The sequence below is a fragment of the Thunnus albacares genome, chromosome 6 (genome assembly GCF_914725855.1).
Source record: "Thunnus albacares chromosome 6, fThuAlb1.1, whole genome shotgun sequence".
NCBI classification, from domain to species: Eukaryota; Metazoa; Chordata; class Actinopteri; order Scombriformes; family Scombridae; genus Thunnus; species Thunnus albacares.
In genome coordinates this window covers 16,292,166-16,314,634 of record NC_058111.1, presented here as the reverse complement: position 1 = coordinate 16,314,634, position 22,469 = coordinate 16,292,166, and the positions used below count along the sequence as shown (strand labels likewise).

The window sequence follows — 22,469 nt, the reverse complement described above, 5'->3', positions numbered from 1 at the left end:
GCTCGCCTATTCAGCTGGCTATCAATTGAATGTGCACTAACTCGTTGCTCACGTTTGTGAATACAGGAAAGGCAGTTACAGTACACTAATATTCAAGAATCTGGTGTGCTGTAACTCTTGCGGGCTACAACCTGAGCACAGATTCATTAACATCCAGGAGACAGGTGAAAGATTTTAACTGAAAAACCAAGCAAGTTTACTGGGAATTGCATAATCATTACAATCAATGAGCAACACTCACCCTCAATGGACAATAGACAAATCTTATTTACAGCATAGGTTACTTGAGATGTACAGTAGTATTTCAATGGATTATATAACATTAGTTACTAAGAAACAACTGAGTTGGACTGCGTTCATGATATGACTGAATCCATACAGGTTGAAGTCAGAAAATAATCCTTATATGGCTTTTTTTATGAGCTCTTATTATGAACTGTACAGATAATACGTACAGATCAACAGTAAAGATAAAGAGGCTGTGCCATGTCTGCAACAACTTGTGAATATGAGTGATCAGAGTTGCTACTGATGGCCTCCTACAGCTACAGGAAGTCAACATCCTCTCATCATTACCTCCACGTCAGCAGCGCGTAATAAACAAATTAAACCTCAGACAGCAGGAGTTCTCACTCAAGTTGTGCCTCCTGACAGCAACAAACAAGGGAATCAAATTAAGATCTCAGTTGTTATTTAGTAAGAAATGATGATAACATCTACAATTAAAATCTTTATTACAGTATACAGTTCAAGTAAAATAAAATGTACAATTCTGTAGTTACAGCATATAAACAGAACAAAAAAAAAAAAAAAGTAAAAGTGCACTTGCAGAAGGAGACAAACTATCACACAATGCCAAGATTTTGTGAAAATGTTTTTGACCATCTGTCTCTTGATATCTTATATGTCCTATATCCTGTTTGCACCATTCACCTTCTTCCTCCTGTAGGTGTGCTGGCTCAATTGAGCTGAAACTCATATGGTTTGTCTGAGAGGAAATATGCTAACACATGAGGAGAAGACATGAGAAATAGGTTTTTTGTAGGCAGTTTGTTTTTGATCTCCTCTTGGCTGGGTCGGTTTGACCTGCTCTCAGTGGTTCAGACAGAAGCAGTGCATTTGACTCAACAGTAGGGCAAGAGTTTGGGAAGTTTTTAAAGTTATTATCTCGCATTCTCTTCCAGCACCACCACAGACCTTACTGTCAAGTGTTACGTGGAAGGAGGAAAGCATGTTTCAGTGGAAATTCCCTACTCTCTGGGGCAACACAGGGTCTGATCTAAGGAGAAAACATCTGGGTCAGCTCTGCAAACTCACTATGTATCAGAGCAGACAGCTGCTTCTGTGCTAAACAAAGGAGAAGTAAAAACTACTTGCAGGGTTAAAAACAGAATCCTGACTTTAATCAAGGCTCGCGTACAACTTTGCACGATTAAACTGTGTCAAGCCTCTATGAGGGAACTGGGTGGGCGGCAGGAACTTTTCCCCAAACATGGCACTGAGGCAAAACCAACTGTGGTTTCCTGTGACGTCCCTTGTACAGTATGTGCATGAGGACCAGCATGAATTAAAGGGAGGTCAAGAAAATGGAGAAAAAAGCCCAGCAGGAGGAGTCAAAGACATTGTTAGTTTTGCAAAGAATTGATGACCCTTTCTTAACCTTCTACTGTAATGAGACCAGAGATGCAGGGATTTCAACATGGGCTAAATCTGATCATGGAAATCTACGGACTTTGGGACCCATTGGAGTAAAATAAAGAGGAAAATATCTCTTTTTTGTGCTTTTAACCTAACCCCAAGCTCATTTTGTGGAAAGTGGAGTGACTGGACCATTCCCTTTGGGGACACGGTGATGGGAGTGCTAAAAATTCACAATATTGAGTATTTCACTATGGCCAATACTCTACAGCATAATAGTGCATTTTAACGCAAAGCAAAAATTCAACAGACTCAATGTAACACGCACTCTAGAGTTAGTAAAAGCCTCGAGCTCTACATTTGGATCTGTATTACTTCAAAAATGCACTTTATGCCACCAGTTAGCTGCTTCAATTTGGATCAGTTCTGAGAAAAACTACTGGACAACAAATGCAGAAACCCTATAAAAGATTCACACTATATCTGGTTTATATTTATATACAGTAATTATAAACCAAACTCTGTGCATGTTGACTTCACTTTACTCATCAGAGGACACGTTTAGATGGTTTATCACTTAGTCACTATCAATGACAGACTGAAGTTATAAAGAGGAAAACTGAGTGCAAATAAGGACTCAAACAAATGGTTAATAAAAAGCAAAATATCAATGTTTCAACTCAAAAAAAGCTGACCAAGCTATTCATGAATCATATCTGGACAGGTTGAATTATGAATATATGCAGAACAGTTTAACAATAATAATTTACAACCAAAGATGTGCAAAAGTAGAAAGCATGTTACTAAAACCAGAAAGAAAAGCACAGAGATAAAAACAACAGTGGGGCAGCCCATACACACAACCCTTGACTTGTCCTTGTCTGGTAAGCAACTGAGAAACCGTTTTTCAGCTTCTTTATGATCCCAGTGTGTTCACACTGAGGGGTTTCCCTGTCCAGACGCAGGGGCAAAGCTGACCTCCTCAGGCAAGAAATAGAGACTCTTGCCAGAGGTCAGGGGTCAGGGATTGCAGTGATCTCCGTGACCACTCATCCAGGTGATCCAAGGTGTGTGAGACTGCAGAGAGAAGGGCACCACACACCAAAAAACACCTGGAGCTGAGATGTGGAAGGAGACGAGAAGTAGAAGTATTATAACAAGTAAAATAAAAAAAAATATTGGGAGATTCCAGATAAAGATAAATGATAGCATTGCCACTGACCTGTAGGGGACATCCTCTCTGTGTGGGCCTGTATGCTGAGGTGAGGGTGGGGCCCCGATCCCTAGCAATTACACTGCTGTTTATTCTGTGTGGTGTTGCCTCTCGGCTGTCGCAGCTGCCTCAACGAAGCATCTCCATACTGGATACCTGAACCCATCCTCTCAGGGTCCAACTCTCCTTTGAAATGAACCAAAACGACAAATGTCACAGATGAAGACAAATACGCTACACACTGTCATGCAGCCGTACAGGAAGATCCACAGGGCTTCACTCTCACAGAAACACCCAAGTCAGAGACACCTCTTCAACAAACAAATGATTAGGTGTTACCTGAATCGATCTTGTTGAGGATGGTGCGAGCGCACTTCAGGAAACCCTCCTCCACATTCTCCCCCGTCAGAGCACTGGTCTCCAGGAACATCAGCTCTACGTATGCAGAAAAAAAAAAAAACACACATTCAAGGTGGAAGAAAAAAAAGGAGAAACAAAAGATAAGATAAGGAAGCATAAATAATGGCAAGCAAGTGGAAGAAGTAAGAAGTAGAGATGCAGACTTGACATGTGAGATAATGTGGATTTAACATCAGTTACCATTCTCCTGAGCGAAGCGCGAGGCCTCCAGGAAGGTCACCTCTCTGTCTGCGTCCAGGTCCTTCTTGTTGCCGCACAGGATGATAACAATGTTTGGGCTCGCCAGTGTTCGTGCATCTGTCAGCCAGTTGGTCAGGGCGTTATATGTCTCTCGGCTGTAAGACAGGACGGGACAGATGAACACATAGTGGGATGAGAGGACACATTCAAGTTTGTTGTATAGTTGGGGTAAAGCGTCACCCTGTAGCATGTTAAGTTCAAATGTTGATCATGTCCATAGTCGTCAGGATTCACATGACATACACATTGACTACACCTGTAAACATGTCCACCTGTAAGTATAAGTATATATGGAACCACATGCACATATGCTATCGGTGTCCGTTTACAGGACTTTGTGTGGTAAAGAATGCACTCCCATTTCTGTTTATTAAATTAAATTATTAAAGCCGCCCTCCACTCAAAGATGTGTTTCGCCTGTTGTTGTTTTACTTAGATGTTTTTACCCTCACTGTGCAGAGTTTGACACTAGAAGGCTGTTTTCACATTCATCTACTGAAGGAGGAAAGTTTCTCTGTGCTCACCGATAATCTGAGTTTAAGGCGTGTACCTACAAGCATTATTTGTGACATCACAAATCATAGATTCTGGGTTTTTTTAATGAGTGAGAAGGAGGAGATGTAATTTTAACAATGTTCAACTTGGTAATTTTATATGTCACAAAAATGTCTGGAGGGGATCTTTAAACAATAGTTACTGAATCCTTTAAAATGGATTTTTATTTTTCTTCCTCAAATAGTGGCCTCCTCCTTCATCTTAACACCTGAAACACCTTAACATAAACGCTTGCTTACTAGCTTAATAGCCAGAGATTGTTCCCATCCAAGGAAAAAATACTATCTGCAAGAGTGTGAGATCAGAAATATTTCAGATATATCATAATTACTGTGTCTTCAAGGGACATTAAAGTTAGTGTCAGTTAACTTGAATTAGCCAATCAAATAAAATTTTGAAACTTTATAGCCTATCTCTTGGTGGGGTAATAATTTATACCGTCTTTGTGCATGTCGTTACAAAGCAACAGTTTTGCAACAAACAAAAGTACATGTTTTGAAACTTTAACTCAACTCAACCCAACTTTATTCACAACCCAGCTGGTCTAAAGGTTAGACAGATAGAGACTGAGTCACAGAGGGAACTTTCATGGAACCTTCTCTGGGTTGAAGCCACCGGTCACCGTGGAGACAGGACCCTGGTGTCCATGGTAGCATGAGGGTGTGGGTGCGGGTCAGCAGAAAATTATGTTTAACAGCTGTACTCACAAACGGCTAAAGGATGACATCATCCCTTATTCACATGCTGATGGGACCCAGGCTGTTCAGTCACCATCTAAATCACAAACTCTTTCACTCCTTCATCTACTTTCCTGTCCATCTTCCTGCTAACCTTTTCACCTGTAAAAAGTGATAAAATGTCTCCATCTCCCACTTGCTCTTGTTTTCCCCCATCTCCTCCTCCTCTTAGTTCCTCCCTGTGCAGTTTTCTCCCTTCGCTCTCCCTGTTTTTTCCTCAAGTGACACTTTCTGTGATGGACTTCTGCTTTCCCCAGACTGCTGCCTGCCAGAGGATGCCACTATATTACAGCTCCTGCCAGTCTGCGCTCCACTTCCCTGCTCCACAAAACCCCATACATTCTCACAAACACAAACTGTATTACACTCCTGTCACTCTGCATTACTGAATTCACTCCATCTTGATTTCACAACCTCTCTATTGTAACCCATAGCTTATGGAACAGAAGCCTGTGAGTGGGTTCTGGTTTTCACATCGCCGTATGTCCTGGTACATAGTCATTAAATTGCACAATTTCTTGAGGTGGTATGGACACTATTTATTTACACCACTCATAAAAATAAAGTGTGTAAATTAAAGTTAAAAAACTGAGAGAGAGGAGAAAAATGATTACAAGCTACATTTTTGTAAAATTTTGTTGAGGCCACTAAGTTTACTCAGTGTGATTACTACTTAGGCAAAAAACCTTGTTTTCTGTGTTCCTGGTAGGGATGCATACTAATATCGGATATCTGGTACGATACTGACTAAAGTAGCTAGATTGGGTATCGGTGACAATGGGGCAGATCTAGGCCGATCTATTACCTAGAAGGGAAGACACAGCGGGCCTGTGGTGCCGTTAGATGCTTTTCTCCCACCGGAGCCAGGTTGCTGCTGTTGTTTCAGCATTGTGAAGCACAAGGCTAAATAGACAGTACAACGTGTATGCTAACTTATAACACTATGTGAAGTTGTTTTGGACGCTATCTTTAGTAAACGTCAGCTGTCCCAAGGTGCCTGTGGAAAAGTTAAAGTCCACCTCTTGTCAAATATTTGTTTTTCGTCTTGTTCCTTCAGTTGGATGTTTGACCTTCACTGTGCAGAATGATGTATGTGCAGAGTTTGACAATAGAAGGATGTTTTCACTTTCGTCTGCTGAAGAAAGAAAGTTTCTCTGAGCTCACCTTAAATCTGAGTTTAAAGACATGTACCAAAGAGCATGATTCGTGACATCACGACTAGTTCGGAAGCCGATCCTGGTCAAAGAGGCAACTTTCTCAAGTGTAATGTGGAAACTTGAAGCCTCCAATACACATGCACTGAGAATGGACGTCTATAGAACATTGAATGCTTTCCTACACTGGCAGAAAATGTGGATAGCATGCTTGTGTATCCCACAATGGGGAGTATATAAAATTAGAAGAATGCAGTGATTGTTTTACCTGGTAATATCATAGACAAGGAGCGCTCCTGCTGCTCCTCGGTAGTAGCTCCGTGTCACAGAACTGTGGATGGAACGCAGACATCTTAGTTAAAATACTGAATTCAGAATTACTATCATCATCAAGGTGCCTTATAGTTCAGCACTTATCTACTCCAATGGTGCTGCTCAGCGGTATAAGTTGTGGTTGCACTGTGAAGCATGTGTGTTCAGCAATTCACAGTAACTTCGTATTTTCAAAAACTTTGTTTCTAAGCAGGAAATATTGGAGAACATTACCGGAATCGCTCCTGTCCAGCAGTGTCCCAGATCTGCAGTTTGACCGTCTTCCCACCAACATTGACCACTCTGGAGCCAAACTCCACGCCTATGGTGTGGTTGGAGTCCTGTTTGACTGCAGCAAGAGCACAGAGAAAGAGAAAAGAGAGTGAAAAAATGCAGAGAAAGTGAGCTATTAGCAGAGCAGAACAGTAACTTTGGTGCTGGTCTTGTAAAAATGCACTTATGTATTCTTTCTTTGCAACACTCTGAACAAAAGTGGCACTAAGAGTAAAGTCTTTCCATTTAACCTACGTGTGCACCGGTATAATGGAGACGACACTTTCAACTCTGCTCCAAGAATCTCAGTTTAAATCTATAATATGTTGGTGTGTTGTGCTTGTTGAATAGACATGAGCTGTTATCTTCAAACGGCTCATATCCACATCAGAGGACCAGAGGGAATCCAGGAGATTAACACTGTCAACCTGCCCTCCCTTTCTCTCTCTGCTGACAGCACAGGGACCTAACACGTCTTTAATTAAATTAATCTATGTGTGTGTTAGTGGTTGTGTGTATGCCTGAGTTTTTTGTGATTTTAGTGGATTTTTAGACCACTACTTGCATAGATCACACTGATTATTTATTTAGACTACCTGCAGGAACGAAAAAAAAAAAGTTTTAGTTATAAGCCACCCACCAATCTTATACAAAACACCTAATTTCAAGGGTTCTGTGTATAATTTAATACAATCCAGTACAACAGGTCTGCCACAAAGTCTACCTCTATGACACTTGTAATGTTTGTTGACACTGTTTTAAAGAGGTGTTGTTTTGACTCAATGTGACAGTGTTGTTGGATTGTACTGATGCGCTTCACTGCTCATACTGAAAGCTGTGTATGTATATGGGCGTGGATGGAAAGTACAAACCACCACGGAGGATTAACTGTGCAGCTTGATAAATTTTCATCTCTGCATCCTGAAAAGTATTTTATTTTTAGGTCTTGCATGTCCGGAACAGTCTGAACCAGTGAATCGTGGCGTCATGCCTTATGTTTGTCTGTTAACGTTAGGAATCTGGGCAGACGCGAAACTATTCTGCTCCTTTGTGAAAGAATGACTTTCTCAGGAGGAACTGTGAGTGCAACCTCACAGCAGAGAGTGAGAGTGACTGTTTTGCGACTTCTCTGTCACCTCTTGACTGTGCACGGCATGAAACGACTTATGAAATCAACATGACTAATTACATGGCCGTTTCAATTTCTGTGTCTGTGTAACAATACAATTACATATTTACTGTAATAGATCCCCGGCGTGACTAATGGGCTTTAATGAAGGAGAACTTACACTTGTTCTCAATGAACTGGTGGAGGAGGCAGGATTTCCCCGTCCCGGCACTGCCGATCACCAGGAACTTAAACAGGAAGTCTGAAAGCAGAAGAGAGGAGGTAGCGATCAATGCAACACCACCAATGTCAGGAATGAATCTAAACCTGCTGCTCTGTGCTCTTCCATCCTCAGAGACAATCCTTTTAATCCCATTGAGCTACTACTTTCACAGTGTCCAACAACCCCAAATTAGCCTTCTAATCACCTGGCATTGCATGCAATCAGTATAACATGCTGCTTACGATTCTAATTTAATTGCTTGTTTGTCTGAGGTGGAGAATGACCGTGTTTGAAACCTTGAAGAAGCACTTAATAATACATGTCATTAGAGCAAAGCCAAGGTATTAGAGTTATTAAACATGGCTTAGGGGTAACTGACTTGCACAGGGATTCAATGACCACAGCCAGCTGGTTGTACAGATGTTGTTTTTGTTGTGAAGAGTGGGCCCTTGCTCCGGAGAGTACAACCCATCCCACACAGATGATCCAGAGCCCAAATGACTAAGGCCCCTGACATGCAAGGCCATCCAAAGTGAAGACAGTCTTTGTGTGCTGTGACTAAAGATAGGGCAAGAGGCATTTACATACGTAGGCTATGCCGCACTTCCGACTAGATCCATGAGATATTAAACAATGTAATGATTGAGGAGATGAAAAGTATGGGTGGGAGACACATAAGTTGAGTCTGTGTTAGTGAGTAATGCACAGAGAGGTAGTAAAAGAATAACAGGAAATCCGAGAGTGGTGGTGTGTTTAAGAAAATACTGATTGCAAACTACACCTTTCCTCTAGAGAGCCTGCTTCAGTTGGAGTTTAAGGACAGTAAGCAATTTTCGGTTTAAGTTTAAGCGCTGGCTCTGCAGGCAGGGGTGCTGGCCTAGCAAATGATTAGTGACTACTGTTGAGATTAGCAGCCAGGTGAACATCCTGTGAATATTCAGCTCCACACAAGGTCAACAGAAGAGGCAGTTGTTTAGGAAAAAAGGGAGAGCGGATGAGATTGATCTTTTGTTCCTGTGTGACATTTAAACTTATTATGCTGGTGCTCTTGAGGCCACCTTCATCTGCTATCACACACACATACACACACACACACACACGCTGCCAGCACAGTTTATAGTGCACCTTTGTTTGTTGAAGCAGGTGTTTTCTCAAGCAACACGAGCTAGAGGTCGAATACATGGTAACAGAGTGGCGGCAGCAAAGCGAAGGTGCCAACACGCACTTTGAGTTTTCTTCTGCAACAGCAGTCAGTGTAACATCTCAAACACGCGTCGTCAATGGCCGTGACAGCAAAACTGACAGGATCAAAAGCTAACAGCTCTGTTTTAAAAGCTTGCCTCAGCTTTTTGGCGTCTTCACAGGCATCACATATTCCCCTGTGAGATCTGCATACAACAATCAAGCTGTCAATATGTCAAAGCAATATGGAGAGAAGAGTGCAGCGCTGCCCTCCTCAATGGCAGCCTTTCAGGCTATTGTGTTCTTTTACACATCAATATTAAATAACCCCTGAGGGAGACAGACTATCAGTGGTATGTGCATTCACTTACACTGTGACAACATTTAACACAATCAGGCCCAGATCTACCTAAGGTTTATGTCTGGTGCACAGGGCACTTGATTGCATATGCATCTGTTTCATCCATGAATGCAGCCCAAGACAGAAGGCAAATATGGATATTGGAGATATTAGATTTAATTTCACTAGTAATAAAATATGATACAAAATGTCATGTGTACTAATGGTTAAAGTTAATGCAAAGCAACACAACATACTATTTTTTATACGCAAGATGATGTTAAATGATGTTAATAGAGCTGAAATGACTAATTGCCAACAATTTCGATGACTAAGTAATTGTTTCAGTAACTTCTGAAGCAAAAACACAAAACATCCTCTGGTTCCAGCTTCTCAAATGTGAGGATTTTCTTATTTTCTGTTTTATATCCCAATAAATTTAATATTCACGGTTTTGGACTGTTGATCAAAACAACATCAACTACCGTTTTCTGACATTTTACAGACTAAACAATAACACCAAACAAATGCTAAAAAACATTCTTTGTTTTATCAAAGTAGTATCCATGTAGAGCTTTACTTCAGAATCACTCTGAAAAATGACTTCTAATACATTAGTGGGTAAAATCTATCAGATAATAATATTTGATTTTTAGAAAAAAAATTCTATAACTATACAATAAACTATTGAAGGAACAAAAACATAAAGAATGAAAAATGTAATGAAATTCTGGGAAAATTTATTGTGGCCATGTACTTATTGTACTTACTGTAATATATATATATTTTTTTTGGCCAGACTACTGGCCCTCCAGGAGAGGAGACAGCACAGGAGACTGAGACAGAAATCAATAAAAGGCTATTACAGCTACCATTAGCGCTGGCACTTTTACATAAATACTGCCCACTGGGATAAAGTTTCATACAAGGAATGAGGGATACAGGGAACAAGTAGAAACAGATGGAGAGAGTATGTGTGTGTGAGAGAGATGGAGGGGGGTGGGGAGGGGGGGGATGCAACAGCACAGACTGATGGTGTGACATTTCAAAACAACTCAGTCTACAGTGTCTGGCCTATTGTGCAACTCCTACTATCAAACAGAGTCGTGTTAAATGAATTTATACAGGATAGAAATACCTTCCTGTCAGTAGCACTAGTGGTTTCGCATATAATGCCAATGCTCGCAGACAGGTAAAACTATGTTTTTTTTATAAACATTAGTTTAGACTGTCTGCAGTACAGAGGTGAAGCTACAGGGATTGAGGATGTGGTGGAGACCACGCCTTTCTTGCAACTGCTCGACAGGTAACTGAGGGATGATTAGCCACAGCTACCCAACTTCCTCATTTAGGCCTTGCAGCTAAATAGCTAACGTTACTTCTGTCAAAATACACAGCACCTATGATTGCATGCAACATTATTACAGCTTGCAAGGTCACCCAATCTGCTTCACTTTCAGCAAGCTCGGGTTACCTCAGCGTCTGTGTACACGTCCTTCAAGTATCGACATGTTACTGCAGCTCTGTGTCTGAAGTTTGTCCTAACTTTTTTTTTTTTTTTTTACCTGGAAATGAATCACCATCTAACGTTATTTGCTGATGTTACTGACCGTTTCAGGAAGCACTGCGCTCCGCCATCGTAGGATAGATGTGCCAATTAATACACATGAAGCACATCAGTTACGGCGGTTTACTCATATGAAATGTCAGCAGCAAACAGTAGTTATCACTATTAAAACAATCAGACATGATGAGGTGGCAGGTTAGCCAGCAGCTAACCTAAGCTACTCATTTAGCTTGCTGTCACATCAGACCACAGAGCTGAGTGTATGTAACAGCTAGCAAGCGTGAAATTAGTCCACCGCCTCGCACAAACATACCGTATGTCTCAGACATGTTGACCCTCGCTGTATTAAGGACTCAGTCGGACCTTTTTTTACTGTTGTCTCGGTGTTGTGACAGCTGTGATCGCTGGGTTCACACCTCTTTGGTGTATTTATCTACGATGCTAGAGGTTTCCTTGATCCCTTCCTAGCTACCTTCGCTCCGACCATAACCAAACACAGCGGCTGCGTGCTACGTAATTCGTCATCTAGTGTTGCCTTCACGTATCGTTGGCCATGTTGGAATTTTTAATTCATGATCAACGGCACAAACCCGATAAAATGGTCGAAAATAAGCCGGTGTCTCTTTGGAGTAACAGGAATTTGATGAGATTTGGTTTGTACACATATCATATTCTGAGTCTATATCGTATACCTCATTAATACCCCCAAAGATCAACAATAAAATTAGATGGAATTAGACAATTTATTATTAAGTTGGCATTTGTTTCCTTCCGTTTGTCAAAACTGTGTCCCCGTGGATTTTTAAGTAAAGCAAAAGATTACAAAAGACTATTATACCACAGTTTCCATTTTGTTTTATTGTTAATTAACCTAAATTCACGAAAAGTCGTTTTTAGTAATGTAAAGAAAGTCTCCACTTAGAGAATTTGAAGGCACCATTACCACTCAAGTCTAATTACCGGCATTTCTCATTATCAATTAAAACAGTTTTATTCAGAAAACACAATGTTAGTCTAGTCAGAATTAGTTGAATCGGTAATTAATATTATAGTCTAAAATTAAACCTTACTTACACAGTATCACATGTCTGCAGTGTACGTCTAACAGCAAGCCACAAGGTGGCAGACAAAGATAAAGTGACTTGAGGACTGAATTTTCTAGAGACTGCGAGATGTAGTCAAAGCAGTTGTACAGTCTGCAAGTCCTAAAGCCTCAACATGACGTGACATAACATGATATACAGTTTTGGGTCATTTGTATTTATCATTTTACTTCTTTTTCTTTTCTTTTTTGCACTGTTATACTCAAGATATGTGCGATGGAAACTGATTTATTGGCCACACTGCTTGTACCGCTACATATTTTGGGGAAATATATCAGATATTCTCTTTAAATTATATTGTAATCACAATATAAATGTGCGTTGTCAAAAATGAATGAATGAATGAATGAATGAATACAAAATCTGTGGCAAAGAGAATTATGCATAAATGTGGTGTCTTTGGCAAGCAGATGACTACTTTCCCCTGAAGATAATTGCTCAAAGCAATGTCTTTTGAGGTTTTAGAGGAATGAGGAATATCTGTTTTCTTGTTCTTTGCTTATTCATTCATCACCTCTCCATACCTGCATACACATACACACACAGACACAATCGCACAGAGCCCGGGGCGTGGAGTGCAGGGCCGCCCAGGGGCAACAGGTGATAAATTACAGAGCTCTTCCACTCTGCTACTATCTCTCCTAGTTCCTCCCTGCCTTTGTTCTGCTTTGGCAGATCCCCTCATCCTCCCCGGCCTTGTTAAAAGCTCTTTTCACTGAGATTAAAGACAGAAGGAAACACAAGGCTCAGCGTCGTGTGGGGGCACGGATGTTTTCCTAAGGTGGGCTGCAAGAAAGGATGACCTCAAAGGTGTGCGGCAGGCAGAAAGAATAGAGGGAGGCCTTTGCTTCCGTTAGTTGCCCTGCTTACCTTTGTGGGTGTCTCATTGCTCATTGTTTCTCTTCTCTTTCTTGTCCTCTTGTCCGTTGCAGGTGTCATCGTCAGAGCAGATATTTGTTTGGGCTTGTGTGTGGGTTTTTTGGGGGATTTTGACCTTGGACTATTGTGTCTCTAACAGCCAGTTTAGACTAACAGCAGGTAGAACTGATGGACTCACGCATACTTTCAGAGAGGCATGAGACAAATACACGTGAAGGGAGGAGGGGGGAGAATCAGACCCTTTTAATGCCCCTTGCAGACAGTTTCAAACCAAGATCAAAAGAAATGTTTTCATGATGATCATATAAGGGAAGCCCCACATAAACCAAGTGACATTCACAATGTTTACAACAAACAATGAGTCATTTTCCAGAGGATAATTTGAGCGGTTCACTTCTCAAGACAGGTGAGCTCTGCAGTTGGCTGGCATCGCTGTAAAACATAAAGGTGTTTGTCACATCATGACTCATTGGTCATACAGTAAAACAGAGGGATTTGTGATGACCTGCTGTTTTATATACAGAAACAAAGGGATTCTATGAAGTAAGGGCTATTAAGACACACAGCGCTATAAAAATAGGCATGAGGTGTGAATGCATTAATGAGAATTCTGTGAGGGCTTTTTGGCAGAAGAGTTTTATTACAGCTAACAGGCATCAACTACAGAGGCACTGTGACTGCAGAAACAGAAAAACTGAAAAAATCTCAAAACCTACTGTCTAAAACTGAATGGGGCATTCAGACAGACTTGCATGTGAGTTGGGGTTGAGAACAAATAGTACAGCTCTGATTCAGACTGAGGGGGTGTATTTATGTGCATACTTTACACAGTAGCTCTTGTGCAACTGTTTGTTTGCCAGCCAGGGCATCCACTTCAGTTTCTACCCCACCTTACTGAACTGCACCCTGCACTACTCATATCAGTAAACCCCTAGTAGAGTGCTACACATTAGCACAGACACCCCAGGCTATTTGATTTACTGTAAGTAAAGGAGTGGGAGCCACACGTCAACAAAGGAGAACTGCAGTCTTTGAAATCAAGAAATGCGGGATAATAATTAGAGAGCATCTTTTAAAGTAATACTGGGGGTCACACATAAAAAAAGAAAGGTCTGGCATATCAGGTTCCTTTTAGCTATTCATAGTTCAGTGCTCTTTCATCTTTATCAAGAGAGATGTGCTGCTGTGGATGCCCTAGAGTCAGCTATAAATAGACAACAGTCTACTCTACAATCATTTCATTTTATCTATGAAAACAAGACCATAAAAAAGACGGATATCTTATCATTCCAGTATCATTTTTATAATATAGTTTTATTGTGTCATGTTTTTATTTTTCATATTTTGTGTGACTGCTGTTCAAATCATTAATATTATTCTGATCAGATTAAACACCTGTCTGTTCTGACACTGCTAAAAGAGGGAAAAAAAGGGACATGAAACATTTCTGACGACAGACAAATCTGGACATGTTTGTTTCAGTTTGGTTTAGGGTGGAAGGCTAGCATGTGGTCACGTCTACTGTTCTCCTCATAAGAAGTCTTTCTGACGTGAAGGTTACGTACTAAAAACCAACTTCTTTTAAGGCCACAGCAGACAGGTCCAAAATAGAACAGAACCAGAGACCTACAGACCTATTGGTTTACACCAGGCAGGGAAAGACATGCGTCTTGTGCTTTTACAAACAAGAAGACAGCTACTGCTAATGCCATTTAGAATTTCTCAGTTACACAATAACATAAATTCATATCTTTCAGATCTCATAAATATTGAATGCAGCACACGTCTATACTAAGTGACTGTATATCAGATAATTGACATTACAACATGTATGACATTGTTGGTGTAGATTTCAACTACAGATTGAACTGCAGCATTAAGATATTCGCACATATTGAGTGCTCATTTGTCTCTGTAGGAGACATGAGGAGACACTGGGGTGAGACCAAGCACCAAAGAAACAGAAGAATGTCAATGAGTTCAAGGGTCTAAGCAAACCCAGAACGGCAACAACGCAGGCATCTCATACCACTGCTTCCATAACCCAGTGTGATGCTAAGGGGTTGACCATGTCACTTTAGCTCAGTGTTTAGGAAGAATAATTGTTCCAATTCAAGCTGAAAGCAGTTTTCTGTCAGTGTTGTTGGGAGCTTGTGTCTGTGGGGTCACTACTTCACTTCGACAAGCTCTGTACTTGTTGCTTAGGCTAACATGGATATCATAATATCATGTTAGCCCCCCCCACTATCTCCTCTGTGCTAAGCTTGTTGTATGCTTGCAGGAAGTGACAAGGTCAGAGCCTAGACACAAAATATCAGCTATGTACTTAGTATTCACATAGTTAATCCATTCCACATGAGTTGCCTGAATGAACCAAGGATTTATGACCCATTTAGTCAGAGTCAAATAGAGTTTGTCCACATTTACCACAGGGTCACACCAAGGTGTTGCCCAGGCAAAGTGACAGTGAAGCCAAAATGATATAACTTTAACCACTTAAATGAAAAAGTATGAAGGAATATTGCAGCAAATAACAGAGTTAAGAGGATTTTGCAGCAAAACAAAAAAGTACAAATGCCTTTCTGAAGTATAGCTAATTCTCAGTTTATTAGGTACACCTAACTAAAAATAATGCAGTCTAATACAACAGCCGTACAACAAATTTCATATTAACAAAGGTTATAATGTTCAGTTTTTTCTATTATATTTCTATTATTTTTACAAACATATAAAAAATAAAACAGTAACAAAACAAGATCAATGTGTCACACACATGTCAGATATATATGTATATAGTGTAAAATAAGAAAATGATCAAAGTAAAGAGGAACTAATGTTCAGTTTTTTATTAAATTGTTTTAAAGAGGTGTTGATTCAACTTTATAGCCATGTTGGAGGATTTATATTGAGAGGTGTTAGTTATATTTTGTCCACCCTATTAAGGGCAGATTAAATATGTTTATTGGGTTCTTTAACCAATATTGTTTTTGTGATTAAGACTTAGGTTAGTTAAAGTAGAGATGTTGTTAGTGGAGGTCAAGGGTTAAGAGCATGGACAGGACCAGCTGTGTTAGCAGAAAGAATCCTGCTGACCTCTCCAGCGGCAGATCACTATCTAAACCCCAGCAGCATCAACCATACTTTCCACACTCAATCATCTTCTGCTATCAGTGCTCAAACTCACCTCTCCTCACTTCCACAGCACTAACTCTGGTCTCTTTCCGCTTTTCACACTGTCAGGCCACAGCCTGGAGGCGGGGAGGGCAGCCAAATGTTGTTTGTGGTCCGGTGTTAAGAGCAGGCAGGTTTTTGAGCTACAACTGATTTGTTTTTTTCACTGCGAAGTAAAATGAGTAAAAGAAACATATTCAAATCTACCAACAGCCAATGTTTCTGCATCTGTGGGTGTAAACACATAATGCCAGTTTCCCAAACAGGGATTAAGCCTCGTCCTAGACTAAAATAATAGTCCTTTTTAAAAGAAGACATTTTGACATGTCGTTGTAAGAGAAGCACACGTGTAAATAATAAAACTAATGATGGCTGAACCATTTGGCTGCTACAGTTTCAGGTTCTGGTACTGTGCATGCTGGGTCACTGTCACACTGTCATGGCTTACTGGGACACCTGAACAGAAGCCATTGTTAACATCATTAGTAACGCCTGTGTTCCTCCTATGACAAGTCAAAATGTCTGTCTGTTCTGTTTGAAACTAGACTTAATCCTTGTCTTCAAAACTGGCCATAGTTTTAATATATCTGGAATCTTTTTTTTTTAATTTGCTCTTCAACATTTCCTCAACCTTTTATTACGGAAAATAAATTTGCTTTACACTTTCTCATTCAAGTGAAAGGGAAGGTGTGTTCAAACTTTTGACTCCTACTGTACAGTCGTTATTATCCCTCAGGAAATTTGTTTTCACAGCCTGTACATATTCCACACAGAAACATACATACATGTTACCACACTGCAACATACCCATACACATAAACACATAACATTCATTCCCCTGCCTGTATCCCAACACATACACATGTGCCTGCACACGCACTCACAGATGAGTCTGGAATGTATATATCCTGCCAAAGTGAGCTCTTTAGAGTCCTGTATCTACAGCCTGACGGCAGTAGTGTGGCATTTGCTAACTTTTCACTCCGTACTATCTGGAGAAAACTCGTGCTTTCATGTCAAAATAAGAGCTGAAAGTAAAAAAGAGCATTGTAGAAGTTATTGAGGAAAATTAATGGCAGTGTACATCTTAAAGGAAGACACATAATCCTTGTCCTACTCACCATGTTACTGCTAAAGGTTCCTGTTGTGCATTCTCCAAAGAGGCTCAGTCAAATCTCAGCTAACATCAATATTGCATCAGTCACAGTTGCGTAAAAGTTTGGAATCACCATCGCTGAAATCATAAGGAAATAAACATTACCACATGATATTTCAATTAGTAACATGCCCTGATCTGTTCCTGTCTTCTCTTGGCCCCATTAAATTAACCAATCACAGTGTTTCGCCTCATGTTATGACACATATTGACATATGGAAAATCTTATCATCTGATCCAAGTGCATGCCTGCTGGATGTAACTTGTTAAGGAATCTTTGCATAATGTCATTCACAGTGTGTGGAATTCATACTGCTGCGAAGATCGTCTTGCAGCTCCTCAGGGATAAAAAGTGAAAGGGTAGCCAAAGGTGCCACATCTCCCCTTTTCTGTAGCTGACTGTTAGTGCTTGTTTTCTCTCCCACTCCAAATAACAGAAACTCATATTTCTTCATTCAGGGGTATTCTGCAAATGTGACTGTCAGTTCATCTTTCAACGCACACTTAACTGAAAAGACCCCTCCAGAAAACATCAAACCTTTCAGGAACATGCCAGACTGCACATACACAAAGCTTAATGCTTGCTGGGAAGAAAAGGGTCTTTCCGTTACATTGTATGTATTTGTGTGTGTGCAGAGGAGGGAGGAAATCCCTGCTGCTCACAAATCCTCATTACCTATCTTCTCTGACTCCAGGATATGGTATCTATGTACGTAGAGCAAAAACAAACTTAAAAACATCACACTAATTATTAGTTACTCAATCTGTCTTTGATGTTACCTTTTCCTTCCTTGAATTGCTTTCTTTGCCACTAACTCTCCTATCTCCAAGGTTATCTCTCACGTTCTCACAGAGTCACAGCGAGCTCATATACCTCCCCCAGGCACACATATATACCCAACACCTCTCTATAGCCGTCTCCTTCCTCTCACACCTGTCAGAAAGCCTAAGAATTTATCCTTTTCAGACAGATATAATCTCATATCTCTCCCATATCCCACTCTCTCACTTTGTTATGTAAAGACAACTTATGTATTTTTACTCTATGATTCCCTACTATATGTGACACGTAAATGCAAATGTTACACAAATCCCTGCCTGAAGGGATAATTATGTAGTGAATTCTTTAACAGGTATACACTGAAGCAGTAAAAGAAGGCCCGTTTCTAAAACAAATCCCATACTGAAGTTGATATAATAAATCCTAGGATAACAGCCACAATCTAGGTCAGTGGAACTTATCTGTAATGAAATCCAAATGTGAGTATGCGAACAGGAGTCTCTCTCCAAGCCGTGGGGTTCATTTGTGTGCTCTCCCAAGTTCATGCATGCCCTTGGTCGGCCCTGCAGCAATGTGTCAAGTGAGAGAAAACAGTCGCCCCCTAAGGATGATGTCAGGAGCAGTGATGGATGACATCACTGACCACAACACCCATGTGTCCACAAATCAAGAGATGTCAGGGCACATCCTCTTTGTGTCTGAAAAAGTTGGAATAATTTCAAGTTGGAATTACTCACCAAAGAAATGTTTTTGATTCAGTTGTTTTTGACTCTTTCCATTGTAATTCTGAACCAGTGACACACAAACAAACATGCAAAGTAAGGTTTAATTCATTAAACATGTCAGTCATGCTGAAAACTCTAGTCTTCATCGATTAGTTGACTGACAGAAAATGAATCTGTTTTTTCAAGATTTCGCTAGTCAACTAAGTGTGTGAAGATTTACTGCTTTCTTCTATTTTATATCATTGTAAATTGAATACATTTGGGTTTTGGGCTGTTGGTATAAAACAGGCAATCTGAAGACATCAACCTGAGATTTTTGAAGGGCATTTTTTTTTTTACTATTTCTATAAAATAAATGATTCATTGATTAACTGAAAAAATAATTATCAGATTAATCCAAAACAAAAAATAATCATATATTTCAGCCTTTGATGTAATAAAGGTAAACAGAAAAGCTGTCAAAAGCTTGAACCTGTTAATGTGTCCTAATTCCACCTCACAAAATCCCCTCTCTATTTGTAACAGGAGAGAGGGTCATTGACCTCAGTGAGACGGGTTAATCTATGGCTAATGGGGACACCCAAAGGCCCAGGTGTGCAACACCTGTGCTTTGGTCGGACCGCTTGTGCAGGTGAGTGTGCAGCTCACCCTCATCCCCTTTCCCTCCCCACTGCTCTGCTCCCCCCGCTGCTCTCCTTTAAGCTCCTCTAATTGTGTTCTTATCCCACATCCCCTCCAAAAGCTCCAAACACAAACTCAGCCCCGCCTCATGCTGCCATTCCCCTTTATTCTACTCTTCTCATTTCTTCTCACGCAGAGGAATGTGTACTGTTTCAATATGTAATGGACTAGTTGCCAATAGAGCTACTAGACGTGCAGACATCCAAGGACAATAAAGTATCGTTCTATGTGCACTCAATCATCAAACTGAAAGAACGAGAAGAGAATTCATAGTCACTTGTTCATAGGAAGGAAGGAAATGTTTTTCTTTTTATGATTTTTGTATGGTTTGGAATAATCATAAACTTTATTTATTGAGTACATTTTGAAATACAACTATGGTAGAGCAGAGAACTAAAACAATAAAAACAACCACAAAAAGCAGGACCAATGTAAATATAAAAAAGAGTTTCATGTTATCAGAAGTAATTTATAAAGTCTCACTGCAGAGGCTGAACTTTGTCTCTCTGTTCAAATATATCATTGCTGCTTGGCAGTCTCAGGCAACGATTTGGCCAACACATGACTTTAAAAGGATTATTTAAATAATCAATCAATAGTAAAATATAAATCAACTATGAAACAGTGCATTGAGACAAAACTTCGATGCCTCGATGTGGGTGAGTTTTCTGACTGAGACAATTGCCTTATAGAAATAAAACAGTCTAAACAAAATTCCAAGGTCAGTTGAGGATAGAAAAAACATCTTATTGTGGTGATGTGGTGATGACGAGTTTGTCTTCTGAGTTTGAGGTAGTCCAGCTGCTGCCCTGTCTTTACTTCCTCTCACTTGCAGGTGCTCTTCACCTCAAATGACGGGGTCTGCGCAAACAAAACTGTCTCTCATTTCAAGCAGGAGTGTGCCTCTCTGTGTTTACTGAGCCTCCTCTCTTTTCATTGCCTCTCTGAGCCTTGTGTCCCCGCCGCAAAACACAGCCCACAGACTTGTCATCTTGGCTCAATTAATCTTGGCTTCTCTCTCTCTTTAGCCTCTCTGTCACCATTTTCCTGTATTATTTCATAAAGGCTCATTTCCTTGAAGGATCAGGACTGACTTGTCTGCCTCAAAGGACCCTCAGTTAATAAAGTTAAACCCTAGCCCAACAGTAGACCTTTAGAAGCCCAGCTTTACATTAGCTGGTCTCACCACTCTGTCCAGGGGCCTGAATGGTGGGTGGACAGGACACAATGGAGCAAAGCCATTATCTTTTGTGGAAGTGACAAGTTTTGAGGCCAAGTAAGGGGGGTCAGAAGGCCTTTTGAGCTCACCTGGGAAAGTGGCAATTTAGCCGATCCCTTCTTTAGTTACTGTGACAACAATGTCTCACCCTCTTTGTCTCTCTCTCTCTCTCTCTCTCTCTCTCTCTCTCTCTCTCACACACACACACACACACACACACACACACACACACACAAGCATAAACATGCATCACATTATAATCCACTTCATCCACTTTTTCCCCATAATGAACTCCCCCCGGTCTCACATGCTTAATTACTGATTAACCTGCTCATCACTTAAGACAAAAGCAGACCTTCAGGCTGTGACAGTTTCTCTATAGGGACCCCCCCCCCCCTACCAGAACACCCACTCCCCTTTCCCCAGTCCCCCTTAAAGGCAGAAACAAATAACCTCCACTAGGGCTCAGCAGGAGGCTTCAGCGGTGCAGAGCTGCTGATCACGTTCCCGTGTCCAGCAGCTGAAGGCTGGCATGGAGAAGACTTGAGAACCTTTTGGCGCTTAAAGTGTGACTTAACCATACAGTAAACAATATAAGAACATATGGACAACATATGGAGCATATACCTCACAAGATGCCTGCTTCTTCGCCTTACATGTAAAGTTTTCAATGAGAGCGCAATTACTCTCTGGTGTAAATGTGGTATTGATTAGATGCCAAGCCAAATATCGCCTCGATGCTGTGATTGCAGTGGAAACTGTGTAAGCTCCTCACTTTGATCACCACACATGTAACTAATGGCAACAGAGTATACACAGCACGTGAAGCTGCAGAACAAAGTCACTCAGGTGGAAAATGTTAGATCTGGGTGGTGCTTGTGTGGAAGATGGAATTTAACTGTCAAAGATGAAGAATGAAATCACTGTTGGAAACAGTATCTTTCTTCGTGTGTGTGTTAATTTGTATGAATGGATGTAGGATGAGGCTTATTTGGGATTTGTTTGCCTGTAGCCATGCTGAATCAGCTCCCTCCACTCTTGACTCAGAGTTGTGAGTGGCTGCAGGCCAGGACAGGCAACCCCGATGACCTAACTTCCTTTACCTTCTAGACACACTCTGACTCATAAATACACACACACACACACACACACACACACACACAAACAAACTTCCAGTACTTTCTAGACATCCAGGTTAGTTATTGCATCGGGACATGGGTATGCATGTGTGTATGCACGTGTGTGTGTGTGTGTGTGTGTGTATGTGAAGCTCTTTCATTTCCTCTTTAATCTCTTAATCATAGAGCCCACCTGGGGGCTGCAGCCTCTGTTTGCACAGCAATCACTTTCCATGATGTCACTTCCCCTCTCAGAATCCCCTCACACACACACACACACACACACACACACACACACACGTATATGCACATAAACACACACAACTATTATAAACCTGTATTTAAAAAGCTCCACTCAACATTTACTTGCAATTTTAAAGTTAGTAATGTTCATATAAGATGGATGATAGCACTCAAGTGTGACAATGTAAAGGAAAAGTTGGTGATCAAAACATACATTACCGGTGTGTTGACTGACTAAAGTTCAAGCCTACAAAACAACACCACACACGTGACTAACATCTTTCTATTTTTAAGTGTTTGTTGTTGTGGGTTTCAGTGGAGACAGAGGGACTGTTAGTGAAACTCAGGAAGTTTGCTTCTGGCTTCCACAGATTGTTTGTCTTCAAGGTTTTGTATTGATTCAGGTCCACAGGACAATGGATTGTAAGAAC

At 40.7% G+C, this 22,469-nt stretch overlaps 1 protein-coding gene across 1 annotated transcript; it reads right to left on the bottom strand.

Moving 5' to 3' along the window:
• Positions 1–172: 172 nt before the first annotated feature.
• Positions 173–11,480, bottom strand: rab4b (RAB4B, member RAS oncogene family). The gene is made up of 8 exons (XM_044354384.1): positions 11,276–11,480; positions 7,832–7,912; positions 6,504–6,618; positions 6,226–6,288; positions 3,452–3,606; positions 3,191–3,286; positions 2,861–3,037; positions 173–2,756 (listed from the first exon to the last, which is right to left on the bottom strand). The coding sequence occupies exons 1-7, from the start codon at positions 11,289–11,291 to the stop codon at positions 2,922–2,924; spliced, it is 642 nt and encodes a 213-aa protein (XP_044210319.1). The 5' UTR covers positions 11,292–11,480; the 3' UTR covers positions 173–2,756; positions 2,861–2,921.
• Between the last annotated feature and the right edge of the window lie 10,989 nt (positions 11,481–22,469).

Excerpts from the sequence above, each read along its gene's own strand:
- rab4b (XM_044354384.1), bottom strand. Across the intron at positions 6,289-6,503 it reads GCTGGACAGGAGCGATTCCG|TTCTGTGACACGGAGCTACT; the intron begins GTAATGTTCTCC and ends TTCCATCCACAG. Across the intron at positions 3,607-6,225 it reads CTTGTCTATGATATTACCAG|CCGAGAGACATATAACGCCC; the intron begins GTAAAACAATCA and ends CCTGTCTTACAG.